Raw genomic sequence first — 23,833 nt, 5'->3', positions numbered from 1 at the left:
ATCTATATTAATATAAAAGACAATACTCAATCCTCAGCGCGCCACGTCATTAATGCAATTTTTTTTTTTTTTGGAAATTCATGTTATGGTGGGACCCATGAGTATGCAATGTATTTATTTGTTCAGATTTCCGTCTTTTCAAACATGCGATAAATTCCGTCTTACACAAATTCTATGAAATACTATTATGAAAGATTTTTATGAATTAATATTATGAAATAATTTTATACATTCCGTGTAAATAAAATTAATAACATATACGCAAATTGAATTACAAATGCGAGTAAATAAAATTGAATTACATAATTTTTAAAACAAAATTACATAATAATAAAATTACATAATTTCAAGAAGGAATTATATTTATATACGGGATCGAACATAAAACGGAAATGAATTACATACATAATTTTTTAAAACTACATGGTACAATAATTTTTGTTAAAAAAATAAATCTTGACGGAGTATTTACTTGGAGTATAAAATATTCATGTATTTTGGTTAATATTATTGTACTATGCAACAACATCCCAACATAATTTTTTAAAAGTACATGGCACAAAAAATTTTGTTTAAAAAAAATCAATTATGACGGAGTATTTACTTGGAATATAAAACTCGGCAACTTAACTATCAGCCGCACACACCGAAAATAGTAGGTGACAATGATAGGCAACCGAGTTAATTTAGTCTTCAACTACAATTTAAAGCAAATTTTAATTTTTTTTTAACTGTAAAAAAACAAATAAATTTTAATTTAATTTACAAGTGATTAATTTTTTTTTAATAAATTTTTTATAATAAATAATTCGCAATTGTTATAATAAATATTTTTTTAATAATAACAACACGATAAGTTAACAGTCGAATTTTTTTAAAATACTCCCTCCTATTTCCTTTTATTTTCCCCTTTCTTTTGGGCACAAAAATTAAGAAAGGGGAAGAAAGAAGGAATAAAGTAGAATAAATTATTGTAGGTTGTGAAATTTATAGGTGAGGGAAAATAATAAAGAATGAATGATGAATAAAGAATAGATAAAGTAATGAGAGTTGTTGATTTTTTAAGAGAGAGAAATTAATAAAAAATGAATGAAACTTACCAAAAAAGGAAAGAGGGAAGATAATCAAACTTGTGTGAAAAAGGAAAGAGGGAAGATAATAGGAAATTGGAGGGAGTATGTTCTTTTTAGAAAAAATAATCCTCTCAAATTAGTATAGAAACCGAGGATTTATGTACTTGGAGCAAAAATTCTGGCAATTTTACTATCAGTCTCGCACTCCGAATTCGGAAGATGACAATGATAGGCTACCGAGTAATTTCTACTTCTACAAGTACGAATGATAGGCAACGTTAATATCATCCTGATAAATTATGTAGATCGTAGATTTAAACCAACTAGATAAGTACAATAGAAATGCAAAAACAAATATACATCCAAAAACATTAATACTGACCCAAATACATACCCGTGCAATTTTACACGAGTTTAAAACTAGTTTGTACAAATTCAATTGTACGGCGAGAAAAGTTATTACCACGATAAATAGAACTACTCTTGATTAAATAATGACTACTTTTTATGATTGAAAAATGACCATTATTATTTATTATAAAATGATCATTTTTTTTTTCTCAAAAACACGAAAGAGATTGTGGCATAAGAGAATTGTCTTTAAATTGTCGAGCCATTAAATAGTCTTAAGCCATTGCAAATAAATACGTGCCACCACCAAAAGTACAATACATTATCACCATCATCATTATGTTTGTAAATTAATTATTGAGTTGACATAACATATGATACAATCCATCCATCTATCTATCCCTTGTACATAGCCTGATAGCCATCCATCCAACCCATAGTGGAGGAGAATTTGACTTCCTATTTCATTTCAATTTCTAGTGAGGAAAAAATAACATAAAATGTTTTTTTGTAATTTATTTTAGTCTTGATCAATTTTTACACTTGCTTTGGAGATACTACCTCCTATTTATTCATTTCCTCCCTTATTTCTTTTTAGATAAGTCGAGTTTTCTTTCCTCTTTCCTTTTTTGGTAGCTTTTGTGTAGTCCAAATTTAATTACATGTGGGGTAGAGTGAAATAGAGTGTTTTGTGTGGTCCAAAATCATTTTCTTAATTCTTGTGCAAAATAAAAGGGGGAGGAAATGAGTGAATAGGAGGGAATATATAATAAAAGAAAAACTCAATAAAAAAAAACATTTTCTTAACAAAGAAAAACAATTTATGTTTTTAAAATAGAACGAATAAAACTGATTAAAATATCTAAATAAGAAAAACTTGAGAATTGACATGGTATAGCTGGAGGGGGCAAATTCTCATTACAGATTTATAGACGGTAATGTTACTCTGAATGAGATGGATAAAATGTGAACATTTTCTTTTAAAAAGTTATCACCAGCTTATTGTTAGAAGCTGTCAATTTTACTTCAGCTAATCTTGCTTGTGATGGGCTAATCTCGTCATAAGCCTGTGACCTCTCACAAAAAGGGAGATTTGACAAGGTGAGTACCTTATGTGCTTCTCATTCATCTCTCAATGAGTATTTTGTAAGAGGAAACGTTATCCGTCACAAGCTTGTGACGGATATCACCTGTCTTCGATGAGATTTGGTGATTTTACTTATAACTTTTATTATTAAATTATTATTTTTTATTGTAAAACGATGTTATTTTTCTTGTTGTAAATTAAGACCGTTTTAGAGGAAACTAGCCTAGGGAGTATGGTAGAAATTAAATCAATTGGAATGATAATTTGACGTCCGCAAGAAGAGACATCCTCTCTCCACACAATTCTCTCTCTTGTGCTTCGATACAGCGAAGAACAGCAGACAACCAAGGGTCCAATAAATAAAACTAAATAATTTAATAAATAAATAAATAAATAGAGTAAAACAACACATACTCAGAATCTCAGATAATACGAAGTACAACCCAACACTTTTCATTAGTTTACAGATTCTCATTTTCACAAGAATTTTCCCAAAAACAAAAAAACAATTATACTTTAACAAATTAGGGAAGAATAAAACCCTAAAATTCAGTCATTTTCATTGGTGGGTCTTTTTTCTTCACTTGTTTACCAATTTGACAGTAACCCAGTTCATCATTTTCTGTAAATTCCAATACCCTTTTCTCAATTTTGGTAATTTCTCTTTCTATTTTGCTACTATTTTCGTCGTTTTTAGTCAAATTTTAGTCTTTTTTAGTAAACTAATTTTCGTTCTTTGTATTTATTTTACTCAAAAGGTGAAAATTTGTACCCTTGTGCTATTAAAAGTAACAATATTTGAGCTTTGAAGTTGGTTAAAGCTGTTTCTGTTTCCATCTTTTATCTCAATTTCTGCATGAATTTCTATTTTTATGGGATTTGTATTTATTCCTGAAAAATGTATTTTGTGTGTGTGTGTGTGTGCAGAATGAGTGAAGGGCCCGGCCCGAGCGCGAACCCGAAATTGTAGAATGTTTGGTGGCAAAACTAGTAGCTTGGTTTGTATAACATCATTACTGGGTCTTCTATTTACTGACTCTCAACTTGTTATGGTCATGTACAAAGGTGTATCTTATGCTTCACTGTTTGATTGCTACTTTGGAGTGTCATTCCCTCGTTTTCGAAGTAAATTGATCGATGGGTTGTCGTCTTATATGTTGAATTTTGAACGTTCCTTAGTGTAAAATCAAGATTTTCTTGTTGTTTTAGATGGTTAATTTTGTATTTATATAATTTAGAGGTAAGTGACTGTAGCATAAGATTATTTTAGATAACAAAGATGGGACCTTCAGGGCATCCCACCACCCCAATTGGTGGTGCCCAATCTATTATGCCGTCATTTTTAGGGTCGAATTCCGGGATGTTGGGAGGTCAAGGGGGTCAAATGCCTTCTCAAGGGGGTTTCTCTTCTCTAGTTTCACCTAGAGCTCAGTTTAATAATGGAAACTTGTTGGGAAATGGCCCTAATGTGGCATCACCGATGAACCATTCTTTTAGTAATGGTAACGCGAGTCCCATGATTCATGGTGGGATGAATGGCTCAAGAGGATGTATTGTTGGAGAGCCCGAAACCAATTCCCTTTCAGGACTTGCAAACGGAACTGGGTTCAATCCTCGGCCTTCTTTAGCAACTACTAATATGAGGAACCCTAGTACATCTGGTCAGGTTCAGGGTCAACCGTTTTCTAGCACCTCTGATAATCATATGTTGCCGGATAATTTGCGTTCGCCACAGCTTGAATCTCAAAACTCTCAGCATCCACAATTGCCAATGCAACAATTTTCTGCCAACCAGCAGCCATATCAGTCAATTAGGGGTGGGCTGGGTGGCGGTGTTCCTATGAAATTAGAACCCAAGGTGACTGGAAATCAGCATGGGGATCCACAGCAACAGCAGCTACAGTCTTTGAGAGGTCTTGGTCAGGTTAAGTTCCTTTTTGGTGAATATTATTTTATATTAATGTTTTAGCTAATAGTTTTCATATTCTATTTTAGTCAGTCCCCACCAGGCCACCAGTAGTTAATGTTTCCATTTTAGGCAAGTTTTGGAGAATGAGTGTAAGACTTCCTAGCCCACTTGCATGTGCACCGTGGTAGATACCCACAGACACACCCATACAATACTTCCAGCATAGTTCGAGCAACATAGTCCCCATGTGAGGGGAAGGACCAATCTTTGTTCTTGCATCTTAGGGCTGATAAGACTCGAATGCTTGCAGGTTAAGTTGGAACCACAGCAACACCAGAATATGCGTAGTGTCGGTTCTGTAAAGATGGAGCCGCAACAATCAGATCAGTCTTTGTTTTTGCAGCAGCAGCAGCAGCAGCAGCAACAACAACAACAACAACAACTCATGCACCAGATGTCAATGCCGAGGCAGTCTTCGCATGCTGCCTCTGCTACTCAGCTTAATCTATTGCAGCAACAAAAAATACTGCAGTTACATCAACAGCATCAACATCAGCTTCTAAAGTCTATACCTCAACAAAGATCGCAATCACAACCTCAATTGTCACCCCAGAATGTGCCTCTTAGGTCACCCGTAAAAAAATCTGTCTATGAGCCTGGGATGTGTGCCCGACGGCTCACGCATTATATGTATCAGCAGCAACACAGACCAGAGGTCAATGCCAGCATTTTGACTCTTCTTTTGTGCATATATCATGGGTAATGCTGTCTGTGGACTAATACTTGATGTAATTTTATTACAGGATAACAATATTGAGTTTTGGAGAAAGTTCGTTGCTGAGTATTTTGCTCCAAATGCCAAAAAGAAGTGGTGTGTTTCCATGTATGGATGCAGTAGGCAAACAACTGGAGTTTTTCCTCAGGCAAGTTGCTCTCTTATGAACTCCTACATATTTGTTATTTCTTGGCAGGAGTTAGCTAAGGGTTCATTTCTTAAGTCTTGTAGTACACTCGCATAACCCCATCACATTTCTATTGTCAACTGTCAAATCGTACACAAATACTTCTATGAGTTGGTCTTGAGGCCCACCCATTATCAGAATTGATTAAGAAATACTCCTCCCGTCCCAGTCATTTGTTTACCTATTCCATTTTAGGGTATCTCATTCATTTCTTACCTTTTTATTTTAGGAATGCTTTTGATGACTAATTTGGTCATCCACAAGCATTTTGGTCCACTTGTCATTCAATAACAATGCACAAAATTGGTCCCTTTCACTCTCCTTGGCCTTTGTGCCAAAACCAAAGGTAACAAATGACCGGGATGGAGGGAGTATATAAAATTGGGTGGACTTGATGTGAGGCTGTTGAATACAAGTCTCACTCTGATTTGAATTAGCATTGTGTTTATCTGGTACGTCCTCTATTTCACTCAGTTAGCGTCGTTTGACTTTTTCTGCGAGGAGGAAAAAGTCAAAAAAGCTAATGGAGTGAAATAAATGGGGTACCATTTTGCCTGCCATAGTGCTCTGCACCAATAGTGTCACTAGTGGTTTTACATTATCGCTGCATTGTATCCTTTGACTGTAGTATCTATTTTATCTACTTTTTTGTACTGCTTCACTTTTCTTACAGACATTAAGACGTCAAATAATGTTTTATTTCAAGACGTCAAAATAATGTTTTATTTCAAATGCAAATTAGCAGGATGTATGGCACTGTGAAATATGCAAGCGCAAGCCGGGCCGTGGTTTTGGTGCGTAGTTCATATCTCTCGAAGGCCTTATGATGTTTTACCATAATTTATTAATGGTGCTTCTTATTATTGGCCTTTTAATGACATCCAAACTTCTAATTTTGGTGTTTTAGAGGCAACTGTTGAGGTCTTGCCGAGGCTTTTCAAGATCAAGTACGAAAGTGGCACGCTGGAAGAACTACTTTACATCGATATGCCGCGTGAATATCAAAACTCCTGTGGTCAAATTGTCCTAGATTATGCAAAAGCTATTCAGGAGAGTGTATTTGACCAACTTCGTGTTGTTCGTGACGGCCAACTTCGTATCGTTTTCTCTACAGACCTAAAGGTTTGACTCCACAATTTCGTATTTTGATGAACTTGAAATTTCTGAGGCATGTTATTAAATTTTGACTGCGAGCAATGACTATCAGATATGCTCGTGGGAGTTTTGTGCCCGACGACATGAAGAGTTGATCCCTCGTCGACTCTTGATACCCCAGGTGACTAATCATGTTGCTGACTATATTTATTTCTTTATGTGAGTTCATTTTTCTTCAATTTATTCAAGAGATTGAGTCAATTCATAATTTAAGAAATCCTCCCGAACTTTTATATCTCCTTGCAGCCAGTTTATGCTTTTGTAAATATAATAGTAGCCCTCAAATACACATTATTTTCTTGCCACTCCAAAGATGGCCCATCTCCCAGACACTCAAAAGTCGAAACGCATCAATGAATACTTCATATTTCTGCTACGTGTATTATGCTTACAGTTACTTAGAAGTTGCCTTTATCTGGCTTTGAATCATGTTGCATAAGATTTTTTGCTACCCATTTGGCTGCTCAGTTGTTTTATTTTGTAAGACACAGCATTCTACACGTAATCTTGTGTTTTCTTGATTTGTACTTGTGTTCCAATGTAATGAAAAACCGGGAGCCAATGACAATTGGATACCAAATAATATCTCACACTCAAAGGATAAACACAAATCAACACAATCCTCTCAATCAAGCTAGCTATAATGTAAATATAGCACATATATATTATGTGAATCAATTAGTTTATATTGTATAGGCTCCTCTCCTTATTTAGATGTATGTAATCCCTATATATAGTGTACATATATCATCAATGAAAACACAACTCTTTCACACAAATAACCAAGTCTTATATGGTATCTACGAGTCTCAATCGATCCAACCCTCTTCGTCCCAAACGCTCCTCTTTCAAATGCCACCAGCGCACCATTCCTCACCCGTGTCCCACCATGACAAACACCCACCCTGAAACTCTCATTCCCAACCCCCACGACGCGGCCAAACCACTCACGGCCCCGAACCTCAACCACGTTGTCAAGTTGACGCCCCTCAATTACACGGTTTGGCGTTTCCAACTCACCAATATACTCTTTGGCCTTAGTCTCCTCGGCTTCCTTGATGGATCCGAAACCACACCTCCTGCCACCATTGTTGATGCCAACAAGCAGGAGACACAAAACCCTGCACACCTGTCTTGGCTCAAGCAAGACGGGCTCATTCTAGGCGCCCTTATGGGCACCATCACCTCCGCCCTACAAACCTTAATAGTACGGGCCAAAACCGCTAAAGAAGCATGGGACATTTTAGCCCATACTTACGCCAACCCATCTCGTATTCATATACAACAACTAAAAGAAAAACTCGATTCGATAGTAAAAACTACGGATCAAACCATCAGTGACTATGTTCACTCTATCAAGGCCTGCGTGGATCAACTCGCTCTTATGGGCAAACCAGGCCTTGATAGAGTGAACATAGTCACTGATGGTTTGATCCGTAGTTTTTACTATCGAATCGAGTTTTTCTTTTAGTTGTTGTATATGAATACGAGATGGGTTGGCGTAAGTATCGGCTAAAATGTCTCATGCTTCTTTAGCGGTTTTGGCCCGTACTATTAAGGTTTGTAGGGCGGAGGTGATGGTGCCCATAAGGGCGCCTAGAATGAGCCCGTCTTGCTTGAGCCAAGACAGGTGTGCAGGGTTTTGTGTCTCCTGCTTGTTGGCATCAACAATGGTGGCAGGAGGTGTGGTTTCGGATCCATCAAGGAAGCCGAGGAGACTAAGGCCAAAGAGTATATTGGTGAGTTGGAAACGCTAGGCCGTGTAATTGAGGGGTGTCAACTTGACAACGTGGTTGAGGTTCGGGGCCGTGAGTGGTTTGGCCGCGTCGTGGGGGTTGGGAATGAGAGTTTCAGGGTGGGTGTTTGTCATGGTGGGACACGGGTGAGGAATGGTGCGCTGGTGGCATTTGAAAGAGGAGCGTTTGGGACGAAGAGGGTTGGATCGATTGAGACTCGTAGATACCATATAAGACTTGGTTATTTGTGTGAAAGAGTTGTGTTTTCACTGATGATATATGTACACTATATATAGGGATTACATACATCTAAATAAGGAGAGGAGCCTATACAATATAAACTAATTGATTCACATAATATATATGTGCTATATTTACATTATAGCTAGCTTGATTGAGAGGATTGTGTTTATCCTTTGAGTGTGAGATATTATTTGGTAAGATATTGGTAATAATGCTATCCGTTTCTTGTTTTTTGTAGGTTACTCAGCTTGAAACTGTTGCTCAGAAGTATCAGGCATCCACACAAAATTCATCATCGAATACGTCTGTCTCAGAATTACAGACCAACTGTAATATGTAAGCTGCCTTCTCTTCTTGTTGGTCAGAGATAGTAACTATATTAACTAGCAGCACTGACGACACTTCTATGTGGGAACTTTATTTTAATCACCAGCCATATCAGTCCTATAGCTTGTTTAGCGACCACGTTAAACCACATTCAAAGATCTTTTTTTTAACAGGTTTTGTATTTCGTTATGCGTCTGTAACTCTGTATAACATCATTATCATCATCATTAGAGCCTTAATCCGAGTCGGCTAACATGAATCATCCTTCGAAACTGTAAATGGCCAGTTACATAAATAAAAGAAACCGGGCAAATAGAAAAAGGAGAATGAAGGGAAACATGATAAATCATCGATACCATTCAATAACGACGTGTCCTTTATTCAATCTTCTTTGCTGGATGGTTTAGTGGAACCAATTCATTTATAAAGTTGATTGACCTGCTTGTCTTGCTTACCTATTTATACAACCTTTTTTCTTTGTTGTATTTTCCGCATTTCGGAAGCGAAAGTTTTTTGCATCAGTTCAACAACATTGGCATTACCCTATACTCCTTTAGTGCAGGCTTCCACTAATGGGTGGGGGTGGAGGGCAGTTGCAGAACCCAAGAATATTGAGTTTTTGACTTAATTGGAAATGAAAATGTGTGATTTTGTTTCTTTCAATTTCGCTTTGGATACTTGTGTCAGGTTTGTTGCATCGGCTCGACAACTGGCAAAAACATTAGAAGTACCATTAGTTAATGATTTAGGTTACACGAAGAGATATGTCCGCTGCCTTCAGGTATGTTGCTTCTTTCTGATCTGCTATGTGCTTGAGATAGCTGCACAATTTTTAATAGTCACAGAAGTATTTTGTTGGTTTATCCCACATTCTGGCTGTTATAATATACTCCCTCCTAGTCGCTCATTTCTTCCCCTTCCATTTTGCACAAGAAATAAGGAAATTGATTTTGGACCACACAAAACACTCTACCACACATGCAAATGAATTTCAACCACACAAAACTTTCCAAAAAGGGAAAGATGGAAGAAAATCCAACTACCATGAAAAAGGAAAGGGAGAAGAAATGAGCGACTAGGAGGGAGTAATTAGAGGCCGTTTGGTTCAATGGTTAGGAATAGAATGGAATGAGAAACCATAAAACTATTAAAAGTATGGGGTTCCAAATCCTACCTTTTAGGTTCATGTCAATCTTAACCATGGACGAATGAAGTTTGAAACCAAGGGGGAGAGGTGAGTATGGGATTCCAAGGGGTTGGAATGGAGTTTGGATTCATTAGGTATCTAACTCCATTCGAAAATCCTCCAACCAAACAGTGGAATGGATCAAATCCATTTCAATTGAGCCAACCAAACACCCTCTTATTGATTCTTTTCGCTTATGTTTGATTTTGGCTTGGCAGATATCAGAAGTAGTCAACAGTATGAAAGACTTGATTGATCATAGTCGGTTGACAGGGGCAGGACCTATGGGTAAGTTTGAATTTTGTGTCTTCATGAACTACTCTTATGTTTAGTTAATCTGATTTCTTTATTTAAACTGATCATTCTAAATCTGGCCTTGCTCCCCTTTTGTTTTTCACTTTTTCTTTTCTTTTTTTTTTCGCATTGAGGTGTGCGTTCACCCATAGACAGTTCCAAAGGATGATTCATGTCAGCCGACCCCAAATCATTTTGGGATTAAGGCTCTGATGTTGTTGTTGTTGTATTCTAAATCTGGCCTTTACGTAACTTTTCAAAATTCTTGTCACATGTATTAACGTGTTAAGTATTAAGTGAAATAGATAAAATACTTGTTTCTCTGCTATGATGAAGAATCACAGGGGCATAATGTTGCTGCATGATTGCATGGAACTTTTTTGTTATAAGTAATAGGGAGTAGAGTGTATTGAGGAAAGGACACACCATGGGGTTGTTGCCCATGCAAACTTCCACAGACCTCCATCATTTTTGATATATCGTGTCTTTTGAAGGCTTAATTAAACTTTATTGGAGTACATATATACTCTGGACACGGTCTTGTAATAGCTTTTGAATATGAGGGTGTAGGTTGTATAGTGGATATGCTTTTGTTAATGGAGATTATGATAAAATTGATGTCGGTTTTTCCTTTAATTTTGCGCCATTTTAAAATCTAATTAACGCAACAAGAAGCTCGTTTTTGGTCGACGAACTTTGAAGTGTGACTGTCTACCATAAGAAATTCATTTTATAATTGAAAATCATTGGCCTTTGGAAGGGTAAGGCCTGAGAAAGAGTTGAATTTATTCCACAGCCCAAATGCTTCAAATGAATTGGTGTACTTTCCAGATTTATAATCCTGTAAACATGCATGATGATCACGCAATAAATATTTGCTCAAAACTTATATGAGACGGTCTTGTAGGTGAGACCAACCCATCAAACATATACTCCCTCCATCCCGGTCAATTGTTGTCCTTTCGTTTTGGCACAAAGACCAAGGAAAGGGGAGGGGGCTAATTATTAAATGACAAGTGGACTATATTGGGCGTGAAGGATCAAATTGCTCATCAAATGCATTCTTAAAATAGAAATGACAACAATTGACTGATACACCTCAAAATGGAATAAGACAACAAATGACTGGGACGGAGGGAGTAATTATATTTGGCCTCTAATCATTTGGGCTTGTCTCACATGTGAGACCGTCTCATAGAAATCTCACTTAAATTTTTTTCATTTTAGGACTTGCAAATTTCTCACTCTTTTTGTTTTTCTGCTTTTGTTTGCAGCAAGTTTGGCCAAGTTTTCTCAAAGAATAAGTACACCATCTGCACTCCAGGAGCAAAATCAGCAACCTGAGCAACCATTGCAGCAAGCGGTGGCTCTCAATTCAAACAACAACAACAACGATCGAGTTTCTAGTCAGGGTGGGACCATGCAGGTTCCTTCAACCAATGGGGTCGCTAGTGTAAATAACTGTCTCTACCCATCTTCCTCTACTTCACATAGTACCATAGCTGCGCTTCTGCACCAGAACTCAATGAACTCCAGACAGCAGAACCCTATTAACAACACTAACGGCCTGTACGGTGCTGGAAGTTCAGTTCAGATCTTGTCGCCAGCTCAGCAAAACCCTTCTCCATTCCAGTCACAAACGCTGTCCTCTTCTAACAATCCTCTTGAAAGTTCACACGGTGCCGTGGCGGCTCCCAGTATGAATCACATAAACCAGGGAAATTCACCAGCTGTGCCTAGTATGCATCAGCCCACCATTTCAGGTGGAGATACGAAGGATACCCAAAGCTCCGTTCAGAAGTATATTCAAGAAATGAAGATGAATAATAATCAGCTCAATGGTGGAGGTATGGTGGCCATTGGTTCTCTCGGAAGTGATGTGAAAAATGTTCATGGCACCTTGCCTAATGGCAACTTGCCCATAGATATCCCCGCCTGTCTTGTGGGTAACAGGCCTACAAACGATAATTTGGGTATGGGCCCAGGGCCGTTTTGTGGAATTGGCCAAGGATCCATGGTTAATTCTATAAACGGAAGGGTAGGTATTACGCCTATTGCTCGGGATCAAAATATGAACCACCAACTGCCAGAGGACTCGGGCAGGCAAATCCTTAGCGGTCTTGGAGCGGTCAATGGCTTTGACGACCTTCAATTCGATTGGAAATCGTCACCATGAAGGGTATAATACGAAGTGGAAATTTCTTTTAAAAAAGACAAGCTGCGAACTCTTGAGCTTTGTGATTCATCGTTCTCATGAGGAAATAAATAGTACGAATGTGAAATTGAGGGATGCGGTTCAGGTTTCTACAGTCTACTAATTTCAGAAGAGTTAGAATAGCAGCATAGTGTTTTACTGTTTTACTATCAGCTTAAAGAAGTCACATCCTTTAAACATACACACTTTAAAAACCCGGTCTCTCAAGCTTACCCACTAATTATAGAATGACATGGAGGTTTGTTTCACTCTCATAACATGGAAGACACTCTCTTGTGAGACTAGCTGCCCGTGAAGATGGGCTCTCACATTCTGATATCTGACTTGGTTTCCTCATTTCTCTTTCTCGAGTTTTGTTGTCTACCTATGCGAAGAACAGAGAATGGCAGTTACTGGGCTATAAAAAGAGGTTTCGAGCTTCAATCAACAACCTTGCAGGTCTGGGAAGCCATCTGTACACTACATACATTCGAGCTTCAATCAACAACCTTGCAAGGCTATTTTCTTTCAGTTAGTTAGCAGGTATTAACAGTTTCTTGCAGGTGATTATAGGAGTTTGGGGTTAAAAAGGGTAGAATGTATTAATACGCTGATCTTATATACCGTCTTTAGGTAGGAAAAAAAGTTTTGTACTAACCTGTATCGAAGGAACAGTTTTCTAGTGCTGGATGTATCTCGTATGGTTTTTGTATCGTTGAGAACAAGGGTCTGAACAACAGAATGTAGGTAGCAAGTATTTGGCAGGAGTACTTCACTGTCTTGAAAATTGCCTCAGAAATTACATTGATCTTATTGTTTATATCAGAAAGGCGAATCGTTATGAACTGTACTAGTGGTACTCGAGAATTTTACCACCAAAGCTAGTTGACATCTGGTAATAAACTTATCCTTAAAACAAACATATCATGATTACATCAATGTTGATACAAACTCAAAGCTACTAAACTATACATAGGCAATGCTTTCATGTAGATTCAAACATTTCATAATTTCAACAAATAATAATGCATTACCAAAGACTAGTCATATACTCGATCGAGTCGGCTTTGTTTTTGAAGAGTAGACAATAAACAAATGATCAAAGACCTAAATATTTATCAATCTTGTCAGTCAAAGTGGTCTTAGGCACAGCACCAACAATACTGTCAATCCTTTCTCCATCCTTGAAGAACAAAAAAGTAGGAATGCTCCTAATGTTGTACTGTGTTGCAACATTTGGTGATTCATCCGTGTTCAGCTTGAAAACCGCTATCTTCCCGCCGTACTCCTTTGCCAATTCGTCGATTGTTGGAGAAATTATCTTGCATGGTCCACACCATGGTGCCCAGAAGTCCACCAACACCGGGATTGTGCTCTCTAGGACCAATTCTTTCCAACTTGAGTCATTCACATTTAGGACTGTACAACCAGTAAATAAAGTAGTGTTAATACAGCATAACCGTGTTAATCGAATATCTGACTAGCACCAGTGTTACTCAAGATGGAGAGTTATCCATGTGGTTCTACTCGACTCTAATTCGGACTAAACCAGTTGTTTTAGAAAAAGTCTGAAATTTAGAGTAGAAAGGCAAATCCTAGGTCAATATCAACGGAATTACTTTTTCACACAGTCGATACCAGATTAATACATATTCAAGAAAGGCTAATACAGCAAGCAGAATTGTAATACAATTAAGCATGGCATGGAAATAAAACAAGGAAGGGTATGTAGCTGAGTTGAATACCTTGGTCTACAGCTTCACTGGCCTTGCATACAATGCTGGGTTTTCGGGTTTGTCGAGGAGACGACACTAAGTGAGTAGTTGCAATTGAGGAAGAAGATAACACTGGAAATGATCTTTTTAGACCTTGAAAACTTGGCATACTACACTTTGCTGCACCAACTTGTTTATGGGAGTTTAGAACAACTGTAACTCTTACATTTGCTGTTGTGCTTAATTGCAGACAATGTTCTACTGCCATGATTATTGTTTGGTTTTTAGATTTGTGGGTTACAGTTGCTGTTTCTGTTAATCTTGTGCTAAATGTTTTTCATGGTAGTGGATATAGTTGAGGTGAAATCTGAGGCTGTTGGAATGATCATGTTCATGTGGATGGCATTTGTTTGTTTTAAGGACTTGAAAGCTGCCACATTGGTTATTGAAATTCCATGTCATTCGACTAAATTTATTAACAACTACGGAGTATCTTGTGACCGTCACAAGTTTGTGACGTCTCACAACTCCACTCCCATTTGTTCTCCCCCTTGCTTTTTGTGAGAGGTGATAAACTTATGATAAAAGAGAAAAAGGAACATACATCGGATGTACTACCTCTAATTTTTTTTATTTTTGAGCATATATGTATATTTTTTGAGCTTATTACCTCAAAATTTATTTGTTTTTGAGTATATTCATTTTTTTTTTTGAGCTTATTAAAATAAGTTAGATATTAATTTTTTTCCATCAAAACTCAAATTTTACTAAATTTATATGTAATGTTTTTGAGTTTCATTGTAATTTTTTAGAGCTTAATGTTTAAGTGAATAAACACAGAAACTTTATAGTAAAACTCATAATTTATAAACAAAACTCAATTTTTTTTTATAATGCTCAGAAACTATATAATTGGTGGTAATACATCAGATGTATAATCCACCTACTGTAAAAGAGAAATAGTACCGTCACAAATGAGAATTTGTGATTTATTAATGCTAATAAGCGATCTAAATGTTACTCATTCTGTCCTGGTCATTTGTTTATATTTGGTTTTGGCACAAAGACCAAGGAAGGAGGAGGGAACGTATTATAAGATGACAAGTGGATTAAATTGAGTGTGGATGGTCAAATTGCTCATTAAAGACATTCCTAAAATAGAAAGACAAACAAATGACAGAAGACCCCAAAATGGAACAAACAAACAAATGATAGTGACGGGGGAGTACTTCGTAATATCTTGCCCACTCGTCAGTCGTCCCGTCATTTGGTTACCTTTGGTTTTAGCACAAAAACCAAAGAGACGAAAGAGATCATTTGTAGATATAGGCGCTGTTTGGTAAACAGCGCTGTTTGGTAAACAGCATATTGGCCAAATTTTAGCATATTCAAGGCTTTTAGCATGTTTGACCAATCAATATGCTAATTTTAGTGTTTGTTAAACAGCATATTGAAACAACATATTTGGGGTCAATATGCTGTTTTACAATATGTTGCTTACCCCAGCATATTGTAAAATAGGAAATTTTTCTCCATTTTACATAGAAAACTAACAATCTACTAATCGTAATCTGCCAATTACCAAACACTCAAATCAATTCTGCTAATTATAATATGCTAGTCAAACCTTCTGATAAAATATGCCATTTATAATCTGCTTTTGCAATCTGCTTATGTTGAAATTAATCCGCTGTTTACCAAACAGGGCCATAATTACAGTGTGACAAGTGGACCAATATAAGATGGATGATCAACATTACTAAATTAAAATTTAGAAAGTAAACAAATGAATGAGGCACATAAAATAAAATAGATATAAACAAATGATCGGGTTTTTTTTACAAAGGGCTAAAGGCTAAGGGGGTGTTTGGTTCACGCGTGGGTATGAGTTTGGAATCGGAAATCTTACCTGGGTGGTATCGGGTTGGAACTTGATACCCCATACCTTGTGTTTGGTTCAATTTTGAAGGATATGGGGTTAGAAATCAATCAACCTAAAAAATCTTCAAAATACAATATTTTTAATAATAATTTTTATATTATTAAATCATGTAGATAAAATTTAATCAAATAAATATATAAAAAAAAATTTACAATTATTTTTATCACTTTTTAATTTTTCTAATTTGATACCATGGGTATCAATCTCATACCCACCCCTTTCCCTAGGTATGAGAAACCCATGCCTCATGGGTTTGAGGTATGGACATGAAACCTTCATTTTCGTCAAACAAACACATGGTATGAGTTTGGTTCATTCCAAACCCATACCTCATACCTCATACCTATATTGGGTGAACCAAACACCCCCTAAATGTGATATAATTGAACCATTAAATATGCAAAAACTCAAATAAAGTTCTTTATATCTACCCCATTTTATATTATCTTTTTATGACAACACTTAATTGTTGGGAACCCTAAAATTCTATTCTCAGGTTACTTCAAGAACTATTCCATTTGTCCCGATCATGGGAGTTGCTATAAGGAGTAAGTGGATAATTAAATTACCTTTTAAAAATATTCTCAATATAGAAAGATAAACAAATGAATGAAAGATCCATAAATAAAATAGGTAAATAAATGACCGAGATATGTCAATTAATTTAAAAAACGATGGGCATGATAGAATTTGAAATAATAGAGATATATAACACATAAACATGTTCTTTACTCTTTTATGCGGAGTAATATTTTAGCGGCCTAATATATTGAAAAGTTGATCGACATATTTAAATCAAAAAATTATTTAATTTAAATATCCGTTATTTTAAAGTATTAGATAACTGAATAAACTATTTCTACCCACTTTTTTAAGGAATTTTTTTTTGTCTAAACAGTTAATATTCATCAATCTAGTACTGTAATTATTATCGACAAGCTAGTTTTACCGATAAAATCATGAGTTGTGACGATTAAGCCCATTGTATAAATTGAAAAAATACAAACCTGAATGATAAACACCAATCCAACAACACAATAACTTGATTCAAGTGTACAAAAAAAGGGTGAAATTTACAAAGGCCCAAAACTAGAAATCTGAAATGCTAAACACATTCTCCCAACTCAGCCCTCCTCCATGTTTCCTCCCACACTCTTCTCCTCCTCCTTCATCCCTTGTTCTCCTTCCTCCCCCAACCCTTAAACCCAGAAATCACACCATGACTTCTCCCTCCATTAATCCATTAACTAACAATAATAATGACGATAATGACAACAATAATTCTTCTAAATCTTTCTTTGATATCTATGGTCCTCAGGTATCCTTCTTAATTTTCATGGTTTTTTCAATACTTTAATTGTTTGATTATGTCTATATGTATGTTTATGATATGGGTTTTGCATTTTAGCGAATGAGTTAATAAAAGGTGACAACTTTTGTGGTTTGTATAGGCTAAAGCCGAGGTTATTTGGAAGACCCCAAATCCTAATTTTACTTTGAGCTTGCAAGTATGATTCTTTCTTGCCCTAATTTCATTACATTTCTTTTGTTTATTTGGTTTTCTGGATTTCTGATATTGGAATTATTTAAATGTGGAATGCAGGATGTTCAAGGATTAATAACCTGGGTTCTTGCTGATGGAGATATGCACCCTTGGGCTTTTATCAAAGTATGCTTTCTTCGTTTTTTCGTTTTTTTGCGTTATTGCATTACGCAATTGCAAAGATTATCACAGGGAGGAATATTGTGGAATTTCTGTCATTTGAGTGTGCAATTTGGATATTAGCTTTGTAATAGAAATAACTTTCCTAGCACGGAATGTTACATTAAGCTTTCATGCTTGGCACGAATCTATGTTACTCTGACTCGTTATATTACCTCACGTACCCAAACCCGACAATTGAGAGTCCACACTTCACACTCGGACTTGCATATCACACTTGGACACTTCCAAACAAATTTGAGTAACATAGCTTAAGGCTGAATAACTGGGATTTTATGATGGTTGAAAACTTTCACACTTCATCCCAATCGTTTGTTTGCCTTTGATTAAAATACCCCTCACAAAGAGTAAAAAAACCAAACAAATGATTGAGACAAAGGGAGTATATCCTATTGATGTTTGTCTATTTAGAAAGAAATGTAGCTAAACATCATGCCCTACTGCAGAACAAGCCTCTTATTCCAAAAGTGGTCCTTCTATATATTCCGGGCCTTGATGCAGCGTTGTATATGTCACAATTAAAGAAATTCAGCAATTTGAAGAAGTGTTGTGGCAATCCAAAGGCAGTTCAAGCTTTGAGGTTGGTGGTTATCTTCTTCTGTTCTGTGGATTTAATGTCATTTTGATATTTTGTGTACCTTATCTGAATGGTGTTTGCTGTGCTAGCTGTGTATTAGATGGTGTTCAGACAATTGATGCCATCCTCACTTGCAAGTTCAAAAGAAAAAGAGTTCCTGATTCAAGGAAACTCGAGGAGTCGTCTGAAAAAGGTAACAAATACTAAATAGTAATTATGTTATACTCCCTTTGTTTCAGAAATACTTTGCACTTGTGTTTATGTACTAGAAGTAAAAGTAGGATTAGAATTATAAATACATGTGTTTTTTTTTTAAATTTATAGACAAATGTAGTATATTCTTCCTTGAAATGCCACAAAAAGAACAAACTCAAGTATATTTCTAATACTAATTTTAAAATCCTATACCCGTATCAAATACAAAAGTATCTCTGAAATAGAGGGAGTACTATAGTTGCTAGTTTTTAGGGTCCTTTGAAGCTATTTTGTCCTCACCCATTTGTGGTCTTCCTTGTCTTCTTATGTCTCGTTAATCCGTTGTGATTTACCAAGAATACTTGCCCCATGTCCCCTATACCAATCCATTATGTAATAACAGCCATCAGTCTTAATTTCTACTGTAGAGAAAATATCACCCTCCGACAGGCTGATATGAAAGTAGCTCCAAATACCCCCACCTCTTAATAGATGTTGAAGTATCCGTTGTGATTTTCCCTCCAAATATTTCCTATGTTGGTGTGGAAATAATTTGCCTTGTAGGAGGGAAATGGAGAGATTCATTTTCCCTCCCATCCAAATCTCTCTACCTGTATTTCGCTAGCCAAACAATGGATTTCTCATCCTTCCAACTCCCTCCCCTCCCTTTTCCTCCAAATCCCTCAATCCAAACACATCCTTATAACTACTTTTTCTAGAAATTGCCCCATTCCTTATTTATCACATTCTATGTAATTGCCCCATTGAGTTTGGCACACTTGTAAGGCCCACCTCCCAGTTACCTTTATTAAGAATCGCGCCTGAGTAAATGTAGTTCCTCAGAGTGGGAGGGAGTATTATAAAAGTGCCAAATTCTCTGATATATCGTAATCTGAATGTGCAGAATCTAGCTCTTCTATTTCTAGCCTCTCCTTTTCTGAGCTTATGAAGGATTTACCATTCCCTATCACTTATTACACTCTCACTTCAAAGCAGCTGGAAGATAATGGATATTGCTTTAATCAACCTGGTGATACTTTATAGTCTTTTCTTTCATCTTCTACACCTTTACGTTGACTTTCTTGATCATTTCATTTTGTTTAATTCTGTTTATATAATATGCAGGATTTCTTTCTACCCGTCCAGCACAGCCCGAGTCCCCCTACTGTGATATTTTAGCTCTTGACTGCGAAATGGTAAGAGTTATCATTGTGTTATCTATAGATTCTGTTAATCTTGCATGAAAAATGTATGATGTACATTCTCTCTGTTTCTAAGCTTTTTGGCTATCAGTGTATTGTATCTGTTGACCTGAGACATAGATAGTGAGATACTGTTAGCAGAATGAAAGAGAAGATGTTTTTGGTTTTGTGAGGTTGGTTTCTTGGCATGGGCCACATGGAGCACTCTGTACCCTTTTTGATGATCTTTTACGTATATTAGACTGCTTGTTACTTCACATGTCACTATGTCAGTACTAGCTACAACAGGCTTTTAGTTAAAATTTTGGTTGCTCTTGTGTTGTGCTCAAGCTTTCATCAATTAGTCTCTCCTCACATCAACCAACCCTTCTCTTTCTCCTTTCCTACATCCTCTACATCTGTTTCTTTGCAAGTTCTAAGGAGTATACATTATAAGTTGGAGATTCTGTTATCGGCATTGTTGATACTATAACAATAACAAAGGTTACGATTTTTGAGGTAACAGAAGAAGAATCAAACCTCACATTTTGGGTTCACTATCTAATAGTTATATATATGAGCTAATGACATACCTTTTTTCCTTCGTATTCAATTTTAGTCGGGTTTGAACAAAAAGGCAGTGGAAATTGAGAGGTAAATTAGTCCTTGGGAAATATGTGTTGCGGGGGGTGAGGGAATAAAAAAATTAGCGTTAGGGAGTAGGTTTTTCTTGGGTGAATCAGAGGAAACTTACGAATCAAAAGGGTGAACTAGATGAACTAGATCAGGAAACAATGAAATTGTGGTCACATGCGACACGTTGTCACTTAATCTTCGAAAAAGGAATAAGTTGGGTTAAGAAGGCGGCTTTCGCAAATAGACATGGAAATTTTTGCCAAAATATGGATAAAAGGGTAGTTTCTGACAAAATTCTATATTTTATAGGTATCCTCTGTGATGTTTAACCTTTGCCTTTTACTCAAGTGTATATAATTATTATTCTCTTACCACGATTTACCGCTTTGAAGTTTCTTTTTGATCTGATCCTGACAGCCTATGTTTCATCTCAGTGTGTCACTTGCGAAGGGTTTGAGCTGACGCGGGTGACTCTTGTGGACGTTCAAGGTCAGGTGTGTTCTTAATGTATTTTCACATCTAAATAAATAATGGATTGTTTTGGATCCTCCTCATAAACGTTACAGCCTTTCTTTATCTATGTTAATTGTTAAGTGAGGTTGATGGTACCATTCAGTTTCCAGTTTTGCATACCGCATCCCCTACATGTATAAACTCGTTGTCATACCCGACAATTAATTAAAAGACTAGATTTCCTCTACTAATGATCTTAGTAGATTTCCATAGACAATGTGCTGTCTTCAGCGGTATGTTGAATACTTGCATAAAGTCCTTTTAAGCTCTATGGTCCAGACTATCTGGCTGATTATTTTTTTCCTATTTTGATCAAACCATCGATTGTTTTTCCAGGTTAAGTTGGACAAACTGGTTAAGCCATCAAACCCTATCGTTGATTATAACACGAGGTACTAATCCTTGAATTACCAATTGATCCTGTCTCCCTTTTTTTTATCTCCTCTGCTTTCTTTTTAGTTTTCTTTGTTAAGCTGCAGCATTGGATTTTCTGGAATCTTCTGTTAGAATCAGTATCTGAAACTCTAGTCCTGTTTATTACTGAAATTATCACATTGAACCGTCTTATGTGAGGTTTATCCTGCTATTACTCAAAAAAGTGTTTCGAATTGGACCTGCTGATAGCTGTGTCACCTGTGTGTAGTGTAGTGGGAGCCACTAGTCAGTCCATTATGGCATTATCTACTGAACTTGGTTGAATTTAAAGTACTTTTCATTCAATTTTTTTTTTCTCCGCGAAATTTTTGTTTCAGATATAGTGGAATCACACCAGAAATGCTGAAAGATGTGACTACTTCTCTTGCAGACATCCAGGTTTGAATTCTTTTTACTTGGTTCTTTGTCGTCGTACCAAAATCTTAAGTCATCTGTGATGTTTATAATCTGGAGTAAACATATTACTTATTAATTATTATTATTTTTGTTTTGCTTTTGGTGCACAGGAAGAGTTTCTGAAGCTTGTTTATAAAGAGACTATACTGATTGGACACTCGTTGGAAAATGATCTGCTAGCTTTGAAAATATCACACGAGCTAGTAATTGATACTGCAATACTTTATAAGCATCCTCGCGGAGGCTCATATAAAACAGCTCTTCGAGTGCTTTCCAGAAAATTTCTCTCTAAAGAAATACAAGATTCGGGAAGTGGTCATGATAGCATAGAAGATGCTAGGACGGCCATGGAGCTGGCTTTGCTAAAGATTAGAAAAGGTTAGTGGGCTGTCCCTTTTTGCTATCATATTTTCTACGTTTTACTTGTCTTTGGTGGAGACTTGGAATGAGGTACATCCATGTTTTTGGCATAGAGATAGTAGCTTAATAGCTAACATTTGTTGATTCTGACTGGTATAACCAGATAAATATAAATAGAGATGGAAATACAAGATTCGGGAAGTGGTCATGATAACAGTTGTTCGGTGGCGGTTTATACAACTACTCTTGTATAACCAGATAAATACAAATGGGGTATTAATTATATTATTGCTCAAGTAAATTGCTTTGTCTTTTATCGGCTAAGGGAATCGTGATAATGAGAGCATAATCAGGCTTGTGGTTTTATATATGTGAATCACTGAACTGCTGGCTCTCTGCCTCTATGCTGTCGTACAAAATCAAACTGCAGTTTTCCTATCTGTTGGCCTAACTTTTTTGGATGCTTTTATTTTTCTGTAGGGCCTGATTTTGGCTTAGCAGCACCGCAATTTACAAGGAAGAAGCTTCTTGCTGTTTTAAGTGAAGCGGGGAAAAAATCATCATTCATTGACGATGTTTCCATTGTAAAGCGTTATGCTACCGGGGAATGTCATGCATTTCCAGTTTCATCCGATGAGGAAGCACTTTCCAAAGCTTCCAAAGAGGTACCTGATTTAAAATGAGTCTCGTGAAACCAACCCAAATATAGTGTTAATGATCGGTCTGACATGCGAGACCATTCATATAAGTTTCCATGCCTGATATAGTGATTTCCTTCCTTATATAAGGTTAACGTGTTTTCAGGCGAAAAATGACAAGGTGCAATTTGTGTGGACTCAATTTTCGGAAATAAATTCGTTTTTGAAGAAACAAGCAGACGATGAAGAAAATTTTAGTTCGCGGCTGGCTGAGCTGATATCATTGGTTACCTGTAAGAACAAGTCTTCTTCCAGAAAGGGTATAAAGGGTACTGTACCAGCTACACTTAAAGAGATCCTGACTCGAACAGATTGTCGGATTCACAAACTCTATTCAAGCTTACCTACTAATAGCATGCTCATTGTATTTACTGGTCAGGGAGACACTGCCTCGGTTCACAGGTAATCCATCTCAATAGCTAAAAGACGGAGTATTATTTAATGCATAGGTGGTACTAGACATCACAAAACTGATCTACCAGAATGATCCAACCAAAGACCCAAAGTGGACCAGTGCGTAAACTGAAACTGAATTTAGCGAAACTTTGTAATAAAAAGTATAATGTTCCATCTTAATATTGGTGTTTCATATGCTAACATTGTCCTGTGAAATGTCTCAGACTACGGAGGATGTTAGCGGAGCAAACCAAAAATGATGTACCCAGAGAACAGCTCGTAAAGGTCTTGGAAGAGCTCCAAGCCCAAGCAGAAGTAGCACTATGTTTTGTGGGTATTAAAGACTGAAATTTTTCATCTAGAAACTTGTCTACTAATTGTAAAATCATTATTTATGTTTAATGTCTCGTCTACAATTTTTGTGGTTCATTGACATTTGTCTGTTGCTCTGGTGCATGTTTTTTCCGCACCTATCATGAACCTCCACATATTATGACAAAATATGGCTACGAGGAAAAAAAAAACTAATATGGATAGACCATGGATTGA

General features: G+C 36.5%; 3 protein-coding genes across 4 annotated transcripts; 2 read left to right on the top strand and 1 right to left on the bottom strand.

Annotated features, from left to right (window-relative positions):
- The first annotated feature begins 2,782 nt into the window (after positions 1-2,782).
- On the top strand, positions 2,783-13,367 carry LOC141605401 (transcriptional corepressor SEUSS-like). 2 transcript variants are annotated; one of them, XM_074424136.1, is made up of 11 exons: positions 2,783-3,165; positions 3,439-4,435; positions 4,731-5,135; positions 5,224-5,343; positions 6,128-6,176; positions 6,290-6,504; positions 6,590-6,658; positions 8,755-8,852; positions 9,531-9,624; positions 10,248-10,317; positions 11,598-13,367. In XM_074424136.1, the coding sequence occupies exons 2-11, from the start codon at positions 3,791-3,793 to the stop codon at positions 12,497-12,499; spliced, it is 2,667 nt and encodes an 888-aa protein (XP_074280237.1). In that variant the 5' UTR covers positions 2,783-3,165; positions 3,439-3,790; the 3' UTR covers positions 12,500-13,367. The 2 variants fall into 2 exon arrangements, with proteins under 2 accessions (XP_074280237.1, XP_074280238.1); XM_074424137.1 differs by having other exon boundaries at positions 2,866-3,076.
- A 35-nt stretch (positions 13,368-13,402) lies between these two features.
- On the bottom strand, positions 13,403-14,657 carry LOC141605402 (thioredoxin M-type, chloroplastic-like). Its single transcript, XM_074424138.1, has 2 exons — positions 14,263-14,657; positions 13,403-13,936 (listed from the first exon to the last, which is right to left on the bottom strand). Exons 1-2 carry the CDS (start codon positions 14,498-14,500, stop codon positions 13,617-13,619), a joined length of 558 nt encoding a protein of 185 aa, XP_074280239.1. The 5' UTR covers positions 14,501-14,657; the 3' UTR covers positions 13,403-13,616.
- A 2,567-nt stretch (positions 14,658-17,224) lies between these two features.
- Positions 17,225-23,713, top strand: LOC141605399 (small RNA degrading nuclease 5). The gene is made up of 14 exons (XM_074424133.1): positions 17,225-17,492; positions 17,626-17,682; positions 17,778-17,843; positions 18,344-18,477; positions 18,564-18,667; positions 19,574-19,699; positions 19,795-19,865; positions 20,921-20,980; positions 21,336-21,391; positions 21,752-21,812; positions 21,941-22,208; positions 22,671-22,855; positions 22,995-23,290; positions 23,509-23,713. The coding sequence occupies exons 1-14, from the start codon at positions 17,277-17,279 to the stop codon at positions 23,630-23,632; spliced, it is 1,824 nt and encodes a 607-aa protein (XP_074280234.1). The 5' UTR covers positions 17,225-17,276; the 3' UTR covers positions 23,633-23,713.
- The last annotated feature ends 120 nt before the right edge of the window (positions 23,714-23,833 follow it).

Source organism: Silene latifolia, chromosome 10, assembly GCF_048544455.1.
Source record: "Silene latifolia isolate original U9 population chromosome 10, ASM4854445v1, whole genome shotgun sequence".
Taxonomy (NCBI): domain Eukaryota; kingdom Viridiplantae; phylum Streptophyta; class Magnoliopsida; order Caryophyllales; family Caryophyllaceae; genus Silene; species Silene latifolia.
Note: the sequence above shows the minus strand (reverse complement) of the source record. Positions and strands in the feature narration are given on the sequence as shown.

Coding starts and splice junctions, on each gene's coding strand:
- LOC141605401 (XM_074424136.1), top strand. CDS start 3,791: ATGGGACCTTCAGGGCATCCCACCACCCCAATTGGTGGTGCCCAATCT. Junction 6,177..6,289: donor CAAGCCGGGCCGTGGTTTTG/GTGCGTAGTTCA, acceptor TTGGTGTTTTAG/AGGCAACTGTTGAGGTCTTG. Junction 6,659..8,754: donor GTCGACTCTTGATACCCCAG/GTGACTAATCAT, acceptor TGTTTTTTGTAG/GTTACTCAGCTTGAAACTGT.
- LOC141605402 (XM_074424138.1), bottom strand. CDS start 14,500: ATGGCAGTAGAACATTGTCTGCAATTAAGCACAACAGCAAATGTAAGA. Junction 13,937..14,262: donor CAGTGAAGCTGTAGACCAAG/GTATTCAACTCA, acceptor CTGGTTGTACAG/TCCTAAATGTGAATGACTCA.
- LOC141605399 (XM_074424133.1), top strand. CDS start 17,277: ATGCTAAACACATTCTCCCAACTCAGCCCTCCTCCATGTTTCCTCCCA. Junction 17,683..17,777: donor ATTTTACTTTGAGCTTGCAA/GTATGATTCTTT, acceptor TGTGGAATGCAG/GATGTTCAAGGATTAATAAC. Junction 20,981..21,335: donor TTGTGGACGTTCAAGGTCAG/GTGTGTTCTTAA, acceptor TTGTTTTTCCAG/GTTAAGTTGGACAAACTGGT.